At 47.8% G+C, this 14,812-nt stretch overlaps 2 protein-coding genes across 9 annotated transcripts; both read left to right on the top strand.

Annotated features, from left to right (window-relative positions):
• The first annotated feature begins 383 nt into the window (after positions 1–383).
• Positions 384–12,803, top strand: LOC125554451 (soluble starch synthase 2-1, chloroplastic/amyloplastic). Of its 5 annotated transcripts, none has more exons than XM_048718016.2 (10): positions 384–740; positions 997–1,230; positions 2,202–2,480; positions 2,568–2,688; positions 7,162–7,226; positions 9,990–10,067; positions 10,145–10,264; positions 10,401–10,445; positions 10,638–10,811; positions 11,353–12,803. In XM_048718016.2, exons 1-10 carry the CDS (start codon positions 558–560, stop codon positions 12,307–12,309), a joined length of 2,256 nt encoding a protein of 751 aa, XP_048573973.1. In that variant the 5' UTR covers positions 384–557; the 3' UTR covers positions 12,310–12,803. The 5 variants fall into 5 exon arrangements, with proteins under 5 accessions (XP_048573973.1, XP_087373649.1, XP_048573967.1 ...); XM_087517523.1 differs by having other exon boundaries at positions 10,145–10,255; positions 10,383–10,445; XM_087517536.1 differs by having other exon boundaries at positions 385–740; positions 2,211–2,480.
• A 116-nt stretch (positions 12,804–12,919) lies between these two features.
• Positions 12,920–14,329, top strand: LOC125554481 (uncharacterized). Of its 4 annotated transcripts, none has more exons than XM_087517544.1 (3): positions 12,920–13,166; positions 13,273–13,468; positions 13,565–14,329. In XM_087517544.1, exons 1-3 carry the CDS (start codon positions 13,071–13,073, stop codon positions 14,101–14,103), a joined length of 831 nt encoding a protein of 276 aa, XP_087373670.1. In that variant the 5' UTR covers positions 12,920–13,070; the 3' UTR covers positions 14,104–14,329. The 4 variants fall into 4 exon arrangements, with proteins under 4 accessions (XP_087373670.1, XP_048573987.1, XP_048573995.1 ...); XM_048718030.2 differs by having other exon boundaries at positions 13,348–13,468; XM_048718038.2 differs by having other exon boundaries at positions 12,949–13,166; positions 13,234–13,468.
• The last annotated feature ends 483 nt before the right edge of the window (positions 14,330–14,812 follow it).

A 14,812-nucleotide genomic window follows, 5' to 3' on the forward strand; every position in this document is an offset into this window, starting at 1 on the left:
AGGATACTTTTCTCCATGCCACGAAAAGAAACGCGAGAAGTTTTACTACCTCCGCACTGGTTTCTTAGTTTTCTTCGTTTTTTGTGCCAAAATTTGATCATAGATTTAATTGACAAAATGTTAATGCATGTCATAAAAATTATATCGTTGGATTCGTATATGAACATAGTTTTTAATGATACTATTTTTTGCGACCCGCAAAAAACATTTTGTTAATTAAATCTATAGTTAAAATTTGACACAAAATACTAAGAAAACCAATAAAGGAGAAAGAACGTGACATGCACGCACGCCACACGTTGGTGGTGCCCTCGTACTCGTGGCCGGCGACTCAGCAGCTGCAAATGCTAGGAGAAAGACCCAAATTGAACAAAACCCAACTCCAAAGTCCAAAGTGAGTCCAAACACGAGGAGTAGCCAGTGAACCAGAGAAACCTCCGACCCCACCGCCTTCTTCTCCAGTCTTCCCCCTCACCTCACACCCGGAAGTTCGGATCAGCACCGAGCAGCAGCACGCTGGCAGTGAGTGGGAGCCTTCCAGTGGAAGGAGTCTTCCAATGGCGGCCACCTCCTCCTCTTTCTTCGCCCCGCCCCCCGCGGCTCTGCTTCGCCACGGCGCTTCTCCCCGTCTTACCGCCGCGGCCTCCCCCTCCTCCTCCTTCCGCTGCCACGGCCGACTCCAGCGCCCGTCTGTTCGAGTCCCCCGCCGCCGCCCAGCGATCCCAGCGGCCGCCCGACCCGTGAGCATCGCCTCTCCCCCTCCTATTCGCTTGGAACGCGTCATCAGAGCTTCTTAGTCATCTTGTTGCTCTCCGTCTACTTGGACAGCCGATTCACGACTCGGGTCAACCCTAGCTGTTCGCCGCGTTCGAGATTGATGCGATCGGTGCCTCATCGCAGTTTTTCCTTTATGGACTTCATTCATATCTCATGATATTTTCCTGCGGGAGGTGCTGAACTGCTGATTTCCTGTTCTGTGCGCTGTGTGCTTCGTAGGTGAGGTTTTGCGTCAATGGTGTCTATGGGTGGCCGGCGGTACTCAGGGGTTGGACTAAAAGGGGGTCGAGAAAGTGTTTATGCGCCGCTGGGGCACATGACGACGCTGTGAATCAAGTTGGCGAGGATGCCGACCACGACGACGACGGAGTCCGTGTTTCCAATGAGGCCCTCCGCGCCACCATCCGGAAGAGCAGAGAGGTGCTGGCGATGCACAGAGATCTACTTGATCAGGTATCCTTTGCACGTTTCGTTTCTCGAATCAAATGCATTTCTTCTTCATGCTCTCATCTGGTGGGTCACTTTAAAAAATGTTAGTATTCATTTTTTCAAAATATTGTTACCCAACATTTCTGTCTGAAGCTCTAATCCAGCTCATGGCACGGCTACAACGATTAGTGAGACTAAACTGCCTAGTGGATTTTGTTAAGGACATAGCATTATCACATCGCATGACCTTCCTTCATATATAAATGTCTTTTAGGTACATGTACGGGAGCACTTTTGTTAAAATGATAAATGCGGATATGAACGTCCTAAACTATGTCTTACTTTTAGTCCGTGGATCACCCATTAAGCTCCTCAATTACACTGAAAAATGCTAGACCTCCAAGTGAAGTCAAAATGGCATACCCTTGCCGTCCGCCGTGCCTCCCGGAAGTTGAACTAGTAACTCTTTTTAGCCTGAATTTTGAACGCTAGACTGAACCGCATGTGCATTCTAAGCAACGGTTTGTGCACAACTGGAATGGTTACAGTTCTGAGGAACATGGTTGTCAGGGGTAGCTGGTGGTAACAGCCTAACAGGGTCTGTGTTACCAGTGAGTAATTTGCACCACCACCTTTAGAAGGAAACAAGAAAGGCTGACACACAGAATCTACTGCGTAAGGTGTCAATTTAACACTCTTGCTGGAATCGGAAATGTGTCTGAATACATATTGGTTACAGATTGGAATGCACAATATCTTTGTGAATAACCTTGCGGTGTACTTTTTAACTATCCATGCTCATCATTAGCCCATTTCTGGAATTATTAGTGCTCTTACATTTATGTTTGCATGAATGATATGGAATTCACATTACATTATGTATGTGTTACTGTTTATCTACTTGAATTAAAACCATACTATGTGGAGCTCATTCATCTATGGTGTAATTTATAATTTGTGGAACCATCATGGATTGAATTGTAATACACTGCCAGCTTATTCAGATATCAGAAAAGAAGAAGCTCATCTCTGTTATTGAGGCCAGCTCCATTCATAATGGGCAAGAGCCATTCAGTGGTAGTCCCTTTTCACGCTCGGATGCAGTTTCAGAGGGTGAAGAGATTGGCTATGATCTTCAGATGTACCTTGACAGGCGTTCACAGAAATCCGAAATCCGTTCAACTCATGGAGAATCTATTAGTGTCCAGCATGAATACTATGGAAGTTTAGAAGACAAACTTTCCTACACTGATGTTAATGGATCATATAGCAAGGTCAGCTATGTTCACTATCTGTACAAAACTTTCTCTAGTGCTGCTACTAACGTATATGAACCACAATCTGTTAATGGTATGGAGCAGGATTATGAAAAGGGACACTCAGTTACTGAGGAAATAAATGACAATTCATCTTCTTCGGCCGCTGTAGATGTTATGAATATCATATTGGTAGCTGCAGAATGTGCTCCTTGGTCGAAAACAGGCAAGAACGATTTAATAAAGCTTCGTTTTTTCAAGCTTTTCTATTTGTAAAATTCCAGATTCAAACTTAGCACCTCTAGGATGGAGAACCGGAGAATGTGGCCCGAAAATAATACCCCTTTTGGTTATATTCCCGGTGCTAATTAAGTATTTCTCAGGGGTGTATAATTTCCTTTTTGGTGCAAAATGTTCTGGTTTACATATTGGAGGATATGTATTTTATGCTCTAGTTTCTCACCTTAATATTTCCACGAGTGTTACCTATTCAAGTTATATGTGTGTTCACATCTGTAGTTACTGGTAACAGCTATAATTGAGGAAGAATAGGAGAAACACGGAGGGTATGTGTGCATGCATACTAAGTTATCCTATTGCTCATCAAGACAACTGCAGTGATACCTGAAGGAACAAGAAGAACACACACACGCGCACACCCCCACACCTACTAGCTACTGGCCTACTACTATTTTAAATAGCACATCATAGCGGAAAAGGGGCCGTCGACTCATTGCCACTATTTAATGGCTGCTGTAGTCTTGATAATGTTTTGCCGTCGGAGCAGCATCACCTGAGACCTATTCGAATGGATCACTATAGAATCTTTTATTCTTGTCAGGGCCTTCCCTACAGTTTCTCTTCTAAACTACAAAATTGGAAGCAAGCTTGGCTACTTTCTGGCTGGCTCTGTCATCTTAGAAAAAATTGCGCTAGTAGCTTGTAGGTACTCCTCGCTTAGTACACCAAGTATTAGGACATGGATTTAACCATAGGAATGAATTTATTTATCATCACGTAATGTTTAGAAGAGTCACGGTTTCTACAAAACTTTTTCCTTCATAACTAGACGAATTAGATATTTGTTCTTGTCAGGCTGTCGCCCGGAGCATTGGCTTGCACTGTCCTCGTAGTCAAGTCAGACACGAAAAAAACAAAGTTTCTCAGTCATTGAGTAGGTGTTCACAGAAAGCAAGGCACGACGGATTTTGTTTGGATGTGATCTACGTGGATGCCCAGCAAATCCTTATATCTGGATAGTCTTTTCCTCTTGGTAAAAGGAGCATGCATGCTATACCTTGGAATTGGATATTCAGAAAAGCATCCGACATGTCCGATTGAAATCAACTCCTAAACCATTAACATCACAGGCCCATGTTGCTTGCACTTAAGTAGAACTACATTTCAGTTTTCCATCTAAAGAGGATTTTTTTCAGTTATTCGATAGCCCCTTCCACCCCCTCCAAAAAAAAGTTAAAGGAGCTTCACCAAATGATACCGTACTCCCAAGTGGTGCCTCATTCTTGAGTTTGGCGCCCATCCTGAGCCATAAGTTCCCGATTCATCTCTTGAGCTCCTATGCATGTTTACTTCTCCTACAAGATAAATTCAGAAGTATTTAACAAGTTAAATGGTCCATCCATGCCTTTTGTTGAAATCTATAGCTGTCCATGTTTCTCTACTTCATTGAAACCGACTCTGTAAAGGCTTATGAGGTTTTAACATGAATATCTTAAAGGGATTTCTTTGCAAGAAAAAAAGGGTTAGCTTCTGCTAATTGTTAGTACACATTGTTTTGTTTCTATTTTTGGAGGTCGTAAGAAATCTGTGCAGATGTTATCATTAAGCTGAAAATCAGTTTGGTAATCAGAAGAGTGAGCACAAATTCATTGCTCTATAGTCTATAATATACTCCCTCCGTCCCATAATATAAGATGTTATTACAACCAATATATGAGTGTATTGGTTGTAGTAACATCTTACATTATGAGACGGAGGGAGTAATAAGTATGCATAGCTGCACATGATTTCAAACCTGAAGACACTGCTAATTTTCGTTTCTAATGGCTTGCTAAGGGAGCTGTGTTAGAATAAATCCGAGGCATACCGTCGATCATCCGAGGACCAAGCAACCAGACGAGCACGACACCGAGATTTGTTAACGAGGTTCACCGATATGGCTATATCCCCGGGGCCTGACTACGGGCGCTCCTCCCCGTGACACCGTCACAATACCGCACACCGGCCACCCGGGCGCCGGCACACGCCGCCGGCTCCCCCTGCGTACCTGTGCTATTATGTTGGCATAGGTTACATCGTGTGTCTACCCTCACTATATATGAGAGGCCTAGGATACAAGTGTCCTACTTGGACACGACACCATATCCTATCTAAACACAATACAACTACAAGTCCAACTGTAACCTACCTTATACACAATATTCGACACAACTCTAACAAACTCCACCTTGGCGAATATTCTCCACCACCTTGAGTTCGTCAATGCATCAAACTTCCATGTACATTGGACTTGAGCTTATCCCATGAGCACCGCTGCTACTCCAAAGACTCCATATGACTCCACCTGCAACTTGTAGTCCCTTCTTTTCTTGACCACAGCCAATGCTCGAGCAAAATTAAGTTCCTCTTTACTCTAGTCTGTGCTCCCAACTTCCAAAGTATCCGTCCAACGCCATCACACACTGATCACTGACCTGCGTGAAAGTGAACAACTCACATATTGGGTGTCACACGTAAGAGTTACCTGAACTCAACATCACCGCTCCTTTCTTGACCGCCTGTCTGAAACTTGAAGGAATTTCACCGTTGCTTATAGTCATCCCGAGTCAAATTCGCAGTTGTCTCACCACATGTATGACCATCAGAGCCCTGGCCCGTCTCCATGCCCCGTGCATACCGCACGCCTCGCCGCTATTACCGCGTCGAGCCTCCGCTGTCCCGGTCGACTCTCAAGGGTCGCGAAACCACACCACTCAACCCCCACTGCAGAGTACCATCGATCATCACCGACCGATGACGCGTTTCACGCTTCCATCAGACCACCGGGTTCCAGTCCGAACTGCGTGTCACTCGCTTTTCCCCACTGAATAGGCTTCGATTCTTTGGATCCTTACACCGTAGCCCCTCAATCCAGCTCCACCTTCAACATGACTCCATGGTAGATGATCGGTCCACCCTCGTGCCCCGTCGACTTCAAGCTCTCATGTGCACCGTCTTGAATCAACCCCGCGCCATAGTCTTGTCGAAACCACACAAGCCTCGGGCATGTGCACCACGTGTTTCCACGCCCAGAAGTCGGTCACCATCAGCATCACGCTCTTATGGCATCGTCGCCGATTCCACCACCGTCTTCTGTACCAACCAACATCCAAGTCGATCCGTCAGACTATCTAGTCTGACCCAGCCGAACTTGTCCGACTGCAACCATGCTCCACCCTGCATCGTGTCCGTCCGCACATCTCTACGCATTGCTTGACGCCCTGTGTTTGCATGATCCTGCCACGGCGCACTCCAGGCTCCTCCAAGCCTTATGCGTGTGCTGTCGTCCTTAACGTACACGCACCAAGCACTCTTAGCAAACATGACCCACAAGAGAAATTTCCATGCAAACCTGACCAAGTGATCCCTCCACACAATTCCTTCTCTTGTCTTGGTCCACTAATAGCTCCTCCATGCACGCACAAGAACTGCACTTTTTTTTTTTCTCAAACAAATCTCACGGTATCCTTGGCTTTGCACATTCTGCAGCTTCCTGCATGCACTCGTCCACAGCTTCCTGCACGCATGCCACACACGCCGGCCTCACCAGCCGTCCCAGCCGCGTGCGCCGTGGCCTATTCCGTCGCTCGCCTTGCATCCTGCGCAGCCACACCAGCCACCTTGGGCCGCCTTAGCCACACGCCTGCAGGCCCCTCCTGGGCCTTAGCGTGCCTTGCACAAGCCAGCCCCGCCTGGCAACTTGCCGATGCCACTCGTCGCCACGGGATTCCTGCCACTGCACAGCTGATCCGCGTGTACCACGCGCCGACCGATTCGATCGAACCGATCTCGCCGAGTCCTCTCGAACATGCCGCCACCGCTTCAATCGACTGAACCGATCTAGCCGCCCGCTGATGCAACTCACCAATGCTGCCTGATGCTTATCCTGATCTCGTCGATAGCGCACCCAACGACCACCGTGGAACATCTTCCGCACATCGTCTTTGTACCGAAACTTGACGACGATCCATCCTCTAGATCAATGATCCGCGACCTCCTTGAACCTTGCTCACTTGTTAGAATAAATCCGAGGCACACCGTCGATCATCCGAGGACCAAGCAACCAGACGAGCACGACACCGAGATTTGTTAACGAGGTTCACCGATATGGCTATATCCCCGGGGCCTGACTACGGGCGCTCCTCCCCGTGACACCGTCACAATACCGCACACCGGCCACCCGGGCGCCGGCACACGCCGCCGGCTCCCCCTGCGTACCTGTGCTATTATGTTGGCATAGGTTACATCATGTGTCTACCCTCACTATATATGAGAGGCCTAGGATACAAGTGTCCTACTTGGACACGACACCATATCCTATCTAAACACAATACAACTACAAGTCCAACTGTAACCTACCTTATACACAATATTCGACACAACTCTAACAAGCTGTAACCATGTTTTTAATCTCCTGCAGGTGGACTTGGGGATGTTGCCGGAGCTTTGCCTAAGGCTTTGTCAAAGAGAGGTCATCGTGTCATGGTATGTTTCTAGAAGCCGTCTTATGATGATATTGTAAATAGAGACTCAACTAAGCTGCTGACAGTTGGTAAATGCCGCAAGTCAACATGGAAGATAAGCAGATGCTGCTTAATGTTCATGAAGTAGCATATTAATCCAGTAGATGACCTAAAATTCAAAAATTATGTCGCCAAATGACCTAGGTATCATGATGTTTGTGCCTAGTAAAATTTGAATGAATAAATATTTCATGAGTATAATCAATTGTGGCAATCATTTGATTTGGTCTTCAATGTAAAATGAGCCATTAACATAAGAGTAAATTCCATATTTTACCCCTAAGTTGCAGGTTTGTGACAGATTTTACCCCATTTAAGAGAAAGTATTCCATTTAACCAAACTCCTGCCAGTTTTTACCCTTCTAAATCTTCTAGCGCTTTCACAAGTCGGACATACATATCATTGTTTATATGGCGCGCCACGAAGATGATATATATAATATAGTTCACCGCATCTTAAATGGGGTAAATTCTGTCAAAAATATCAAACTTAGGCGTAAAAAATGGAATTAACTCTTAACAAAAAGAATGATGTATTCAGATAATTATGGTACATCTAGCATCACTTGTACACTATACCCTTCCCCACTGAGGCATGGATTAGCTTGAAGCACTAGCAAGCTGCACAACACAACTTGTTGGCATATGTCAAAATGTACTGCAGCTTAGATGACCTAAATGCTGAGCCAGTACAGAGTGGCTGTTTCAGTTGCACTGAAAAGAGATCATGTAAATCAACAGTGGGTAGCAGGTAAGGAATTAACTCAAATAGGGTAATGTAATTGGAATACATCCCTCTTTGTGTGACCTGGGGTTTATTCCTAATACATTTATTGTGGTTATGGGGTAACATAACCAAACAATTGGTCATGTATCCCCTTCACAGTAAGCAAGCATGGTACGAAATAAAGACCTTTCAACCAAACACCACCTAATTTTACATTTTCTGAGCGTCTCGATCTCCTTATAAACTACTGTCCTGTCAATTACATTTGAAGTACGTTAATACTCTTTTTCTTGGACATGCGTGGAAACCATTTCATTGGACATGAGATGGATACAAGGCCTCTTGGGTCGGGCTGCACGCAGGCAGGGGCCGGATGTCCGGGCTCAGGCCGGACTGTCTGGGGTGCAAGCCGGACATCCGGGTGCTGAAGCAGGTGCGAGGTCGGGCTGGCTGGGTGAAGGGCACGCTCCAGGTGCCGGATGTCCGGATAGCAAGGCAGACGTCCGAGTTGACGGCCGAGGCTTCTGATGCCAAGCCAGTCGTCCGGGCTGAGGCTGGACGGCTATCCAGGTGATCCTTTCGTCCGGGCTTAGCCCGGACATCGGGGTAGCAGTCCGGTCGTCCGGCTGCAAAGCAGGGGCAGCATTCTCTTCTTTTTTTTTTGCTCCTCTTCCGCCATGGCTTGGCCTTGTTCCCTTGCTTCTCCATGGTCGCGTCCTTGGTACATAGGGTCTCCGGTTGAGGTAGTAGCCATGTCTCATATGAATGTAAAGGTAGTTCAAAGAGGAGCGAGAGTTCACCTCGGTTTCAATGGCACGTGCGCGTGCTCTAGTCATCGGTCCACTTGGCACTTGGGGTGTTTGTGTAGGGTCCATGGTGATGTCCATGGGTTGCTCTGCACCAACACGCTCATGCGTTCGGTGCCGGTACTGTGCCATGTCGTGCGCCTTGAGGGGCCCACACGTGCCATGCGCCACATGCTCGCACCCCTAACCCACACATGCTTGTGTAACCATGATGGTCGTCTCTGATACCATTTTGTAACACCACCCTTTGGCTGGTAGTCATTACTCCCGGCTATCATTAGGCTCAGGATTAGCCCCACGGACCAACACGAGTCTTGCCGGCACATTTTGTCCTCACTCGTGCGCGCCCCGGGAAACTTCCAAGTCGGTCATCCATCCCCATATTGCTCTCAGCCAAGCACGCTTAACCAGAAGGTTCTTAGGAGATGAGCTTCGAGAAAAGAAGATGCATCCTTGTTACAAGAGGGCTCTTGTCTCATGCCGCCACATTGGAGGGCTCCATGGGCTACCACAACGGCGCCTCCAAGGAGAACGACGCTGTGGCGCCGCCGTCGCCGCTCAGTTTCGCTAGCCATCATCAACAATGGTTGTGGCTGGGCAAGGATTTCACCCTGGCTCTTGATCGCTGACCACAAAAGACCACCAACGCCACCATGTCCATCGGGGAGGGAGCAGGTGAGCGGGTCAGGGCAGAGACAGGGAAGCAGCTTGCTGAAGTTGTCCACCGTCGTAGACAAGGGATTAGCACACAATCACGTCTAAGGGGAGGGGAGTCACCTGCAGCACCACCAACTGGCCTGCTGCTGCCTGCCGCCTCCAGCTAGCTGCCTGCGGCTGTCAGGCCGAAGAGGTGCCCGGCAGCATGGGGGCAAGACGCCGGCCAGATCTGATGGAGCAGCGGCCACACAGATCTGGGCCACCTGTTGATCCTCGCTGGATGCTCCGCCGGGCAGCCCCGCTGGCACAGTCGACCACCCACCAAGGAGACGCAGGAGAGGACCATAGTGACACGACACAGCCAGGATACGGTGACCAAAGGATGTGGGGAAAGGCCCTGCTACGGGCTGGTACCGTCTCGCAAGTCACATTCGGCGGCTGAGCCGCTTGATCGCGGGGTGGAAGTACTTGAATGCTAAATAGACTACCTTTCAGTTGCACCTTTGGTAACTTGTTTACATGTATACATTTACAGGCGATAGTACCAATGTATGGGAACTATGAAGAACCTCGCCAAATAGGAGAACCAAAGAGGTACCAGGTCGCAGGGCAGGTGCTTTCCCCTCTTGTTCGTAATAGCTTTATCTTGTGATAGTAATAATTCCTTTTGAAAACACGTTCTTTGTACAGGATATGGAGGTAAAATATCATCATGCATACATAGATGGCGTGGATTTTGTGTTTATCCACAATCCTATCTTCCACAATGTTGAGAGTGAAATTTATGGTGGAGACCGAACAGTAAGTAATGTAATATTCTGCTTATATACTAAATTGCATATTTGCAAAAGCTGAGATGATATTTATGTTGTAGCAGCCAGTTGTCTTCTCTTTGCCTTTTGGGGTTGCTTATTATTGAGACGAGTAGGTCAATTTTTTTCTGCAGGATATCTTGAAACGAATGATCTTATTGTGCAAAGCAGCTGTAGAGGTAAATTCTCTTGCGGCTAAGCCATTTCTCTCTCCAGGCACGGACAATCCATAAGAACATGTACATTTATTTCATGGAAATAAGTACACAAACACTTAACATGTACATTAACATTGTTTTGCTCTGCTTTTTCTATGATTGGCATCTTTCTTCCTCAATATGCTAATAGAAAACGTAATGACCTTGATCTAGGCTCCATGGTGTGTTCCATGTGGTGGTTTTTGCTACGGCGATGGAAATCTTGTATTCATAGCAAATGACTGGCACACTGCATTACTGCCTGTTTATTTGAAGGCTTATTATCGTGACAATGGTTTCATGATATATGCCCGCTCTGTCCTTGTGATACACAATATAGCACATCAGGTAACGTTTCTTCCCCTTAATCTCACCTTTTATCTGATATGTATTTTAGTATTTGTCCCACACTTTTGCTATGTATTCCGTGGATTTTACATGGAAATGAGCATTCCGTGGATGTCATCAAGATGGACATGGTTTCTGGAATGCTGTTACGAGCTTTAATTTTGCCAATTCACAAACAATATATACATAGTTATTCAATAATGGAGAAATTTAAAAAATAGTCACTCATATAGCAAAACATGTAATACATCCTATCCTCACAAGGATCCAGAAAAGACGTCTTTTACTGGAGAGCACAACATATCAGTTAGTGTACATTGTCTTCATAAAAGTAGTTCCTTACAGTCACAGTTACAGATGACAACAACAGTATCAGTTACCTTATGTTGTCATTATAATTTCTTCTGTTTCCACTTTCCAGCCTTGGGTAGTTCTATAGTGTAAATTTGTAATCCTAGTCTGTTTGTTGCTTTGGTGTAACAATTGTTCTCTATCAAACATATGATCCATCAAGATGAGTTAACTTTAATTTCTGTTCCAGGGCCGTGGCCCCTTGGACGATTTCAGTTACCTGGATTTGCCCAGTAACTACTTGGACCTTTTCAAACATCACGACCCATTTGGAGGTGATCATCTAAACATATTTGCTGCTGGAATTAAAGCTGCGGACCGTTTACTTACTGTTAGCCATGGTTATGCATGGGAGCTCAAAACGCCTGAAGGTGGTTGGGGCCTTCATGGGATCATTAATGAAAGTGATTGGAAATTCCAAGGCATTGTAAATGGTATCGATACCACTGATTGGAATCCTAGGTGTGATGTCCACCTGAAATCAGATGGATACAGCAACTATTCTCTGGTAACTGTTGAAACAGGTAAAGCACAGTGTAAAGCGGCATTGCAGAAAGAGCTTGGTCTCCCGGTTCGTGGGGATGTTCCTGTGATTGCTTTCATCGGACGGCTAGACAATCAAAAAGGCGTAGACCTGATAGCAGAAGCAATGCCATGGATAGCTGGTCAAGATGTACAGGTAATACTGCTGGGTACCGGGAGGCAAGACCTTGAAGACACACTGAGGAGGCTTGAAAGCCAGCACTACGACCGTGTTAGGGGTTGGGTTGGTTTCTCTGTCAGGTTGGCTCATCGTATGACCGCAGGAACTGATATACTGTTGATGCCGTCAAGGTTCGAGCCTTGCGGGTTGAACCAGCTCTATGCAATGATGTATGGGACCGTGCCGGTGGTGCATGCGGTGGGTGGCCTTCGAGACACCGTCCAGCACTACAATCCATATGAGGAGGCTGGGCTTGGTTGGACTTTTGAAAATGCGGAAGCAAACAGGATGATCGATGCGCTGGGGCACTGCCTGAACACGTACAGGAACTACAAGTCTAGCTGGGAGGGACTCCGGAGGAGAGGGATGATGCAGGACCTAAGCTGGGACACTGCTGCTAAACGCTATGAGGAGGTTCTTGTTGCTGCCAAGTATCAGTGGTGACTGGGGAGTGGATCCACGAGCCTACTGATGGTTGTCATTCACAGACTGGAAGACACTCTTGTTGTGTGTTTGCCCAGTGTCTCAAGTTGAGCATGTTGGTTGAAACTGGAAGACGAAATCTTTCCTGTCAGAGCAACTGTTCTTTTTAGGGGCAACAATGCAACTGTTAGCCTACTTCCTAGGCGAAAGCTGCTGAAGAGGTGCTTCTTTGGAGGAGGTTTAAGCGGCACATAGAAGATTCAGCGGACAGCGGCAAACATCCTCCCTTTTGAAGGATGCATTTCTGAAGCAGCCTCTGTTTCCACAGGATGAGCTCAGTTAGATGCTTTATTTAGCTCAGTAGAGTACCTACCAGCTAGCTCGGGAATCATTGCTTGGTTTATTTGATTGATTAGCTGGGTTGTACATCCCGTCTAGGAGTTTGCTGTTGGGTTGGTCATTTCTTAGAGCAAAGTCATGTAGATAGACAGTTGTAGCATGAGGTTACCTGGTTTTGAGCGTTCCATGTAATTAGTACGTACTCCCTCTGTCCCACAATAAGTGACTCAACTTTGTACTAATTTTCTACTAAAACTATTACAAAGTTGAGTCACTTATTTTTTGGGCGGAGGGAGTACTATTTTAGTTTTTCGTTTATTCACCCTTCCCGGTGGTCTGGGTTTTGTGATGCTGCTTTATACCATGCTTGAGTCTGTAATGTTGGTCAGGGTCAGGGTCAGCCGGTGGCTTGCGTCCCGGGACATGCATGCTTCAGTTGAGGGATGTCCGTCCAATCGTCACATGCAGCGATCGTGCGTGTTGGCAAGCCCATGGGAGATGCGATGCGGGAGAAGAAGTGGTCCAGAACAGGATACAAGGTATCACCACCTGACAAGTTCCTTCTCTACTGTGAAGGGAAAGGGTTTCTAACTCCCCCGCCTCTAGGACACGCCAGCTCAAGTGTCCAACCATATAAATGTATAGGCACGTAGCCTCTGCAACCAAGCAGTGCATACTCGCCAGCTACATTCCTCAGCGACCCAACACGTTATTCAACAGGAATCAGTGATGGCCGCCCCCGCTGCCGCCCCCGGCCGCGCGTACGAGGACTTCGTGCCGCCGCACAACATGGTCACCGAGCCGGCGACCCACACCCTCTCCGTCGATCTCACCGCCGCAGGCACGCACCGCACCCCCCTACATATTAGTACCATCGCATGAGTTGTATATGCCGGGATCAGCTTGTGTTGATTTAGTTACGAGGTGCCGATTGCAGGGTACAAGAAGGAGCACATCAGGGTGCAGCTGGTCCGCAGCCACGGGCTAGTGGTCGTGCGCGGCGAGCGCGCCGTCGCGGGCAACCGCTGGAGCCGCTTCCGGCTGGAGTTCCGCGTGCCCGACGGCTGCGACCTCAAGGGCATCCACGCGAGGTTCGAGGGCGGCGTCGTGCGGGTCACCATGCCCGGGCTAAGGACGGGGCCTGCGGCCGCGGTCGGCGACGTCTCCGGCAAGCAGGTGCCCCCGGCGGCCAAGGCCGATGCTTCCGGCGTTCGAGCAGGAGACAAGGAAGATGAGAACGTGCAGAAACAGCCGGTGGAGGAGCGCGGGGCCGACGCGGTGAAAGATAGTGGCCGCCTTGATCAAGGACAAGGTACCCCTGCCGACGGCGTCCAAGGAGTGGAGGCACCGGCGCCGGCGTCAGGCCGCGGATACAGCTACCTCCCTGAACGGAGAAAGCTTGTGACCAGCGTGGTTGGCGCGGTGCTCGTCCTGTTTAGCCTTGGCATCTACGTCAGGTACAGCTTCGGCCCATGAGCTGAGGCAAGAGGTGTTAACTACTCGACGTCATTCTCTCTCTCAAAAAAAAAAAAAACTACTCGACGTCAGATGAGCGATGAGCCTAAACGATTTGCCGCCAAAACATGTGCAAGTGCGATAGTGCTAAAAGCGATGCTCGGGTTGACTCAATTGTATCCTAAACCTGAACTACAGCTGCTTAAGATTCATGAATCATGACGGCTTCGTTAATCTGGTACCAACATGTACAACTTTTATTTCATTCTCTCTCTCTATATATAAGCACGCCTACAACAAATCCTCTGCTCTTGTATAAATAAGAATCAGAAGCATTCCTCCTTGTTGGCTACTTACAAATTTACACCATCCCAAATCACTATATCATAATTCTGCTTTGAGGTTCAAACTTCAAAGTAGAGTTCATAAGCAAACACCTGAACAATTTATCTGTCAGAATAAACCTAATGGCAACACGGGCGGCCCATTTCTTTCGATGATTCTGGCACTCGCAGTAACGAAAGCCCGCATTTCTTCTTGTGACGCGATGGCGTTCCCGCGCTTCCGCCCTCCGCCGGTGCAGGCTATCCCCGCCGTCGGCGGCGGCGGTTTCTCCGTGCCGCCCCGCCTCAGCCGCCTCGAGATCTCGCGCAGGTAGCTGCCTACACCGCCGCCCTTCGTCTCCTCCTGCTCCCCGGCGAGCGCGCGCGGGCATTGCTGGTATTGGAGC

The sequence above is a fragment of the Triticum urartu genome, chromosome 1A, assembly GCF_056163025.1.
Source record: "Triticum urartu cultivar PI428250 chromosome 1A, HENAU_Tu73, whole genome shotgun sequence".
NCBI classification, from domain to species: Eukaryota; Viridiplantae; Streptophyta; class Magnoliopsida; order Poales; family Poaceae; genus Triticum; species Triticum urartu.

What these genes read in the sequence shown, in the direction of transcription:
- LOC125554481 (XM_087517544.1), top strand. Translation starts at nt 13,071, where the DNA reads ATGTCCGTCCAATCGTCACATGCAGCGATCGTGCGTGTTGGCAAGCCC. An exon ending in GGTCCAGAACAGGATACAAG is followed by an intron (nt 13,167 to 13,272) that starts GTATCACCACCT and finishes ATAAATGTATAG; the next exon opens with GCACGTAGCCTCTGCAACCA. An exon ending in CGTCGATCTCACCGCCGCAG is followed by an intron (nt 13,469 to 13,564) that starts GCACGCACCGCA and finishes TGCCGATTGCAG; the next exon opens with GGTACAAGAAGGAGCACATC.
- LOC125554451 (XM_048718010.2), top strand. Translation starts at nt 558, where the DNA reads ATGGCGGCCACCTCCTCCTCTTTCTTCGCCCCGCCCCCCGCGGCTCTG. An exon ending in TGCTCCTTGGTCGAAAACAG is followed by an intron (nt 2,689 to 7,161) that starts GCAAGAACGATT and finishes AATCTCCTGCAG; the next exon opens with GTGGACTTGGGGATGTTGCC. An exon ending in TTTATGGTGGAGACCGAACA is followed by an intron (nt 10,256 to 10,400) that starts GTAAGTAATGTA and finishes TTTTTTCTGCAG; the next exon opens with GATATCTTGAAACGAATGAT.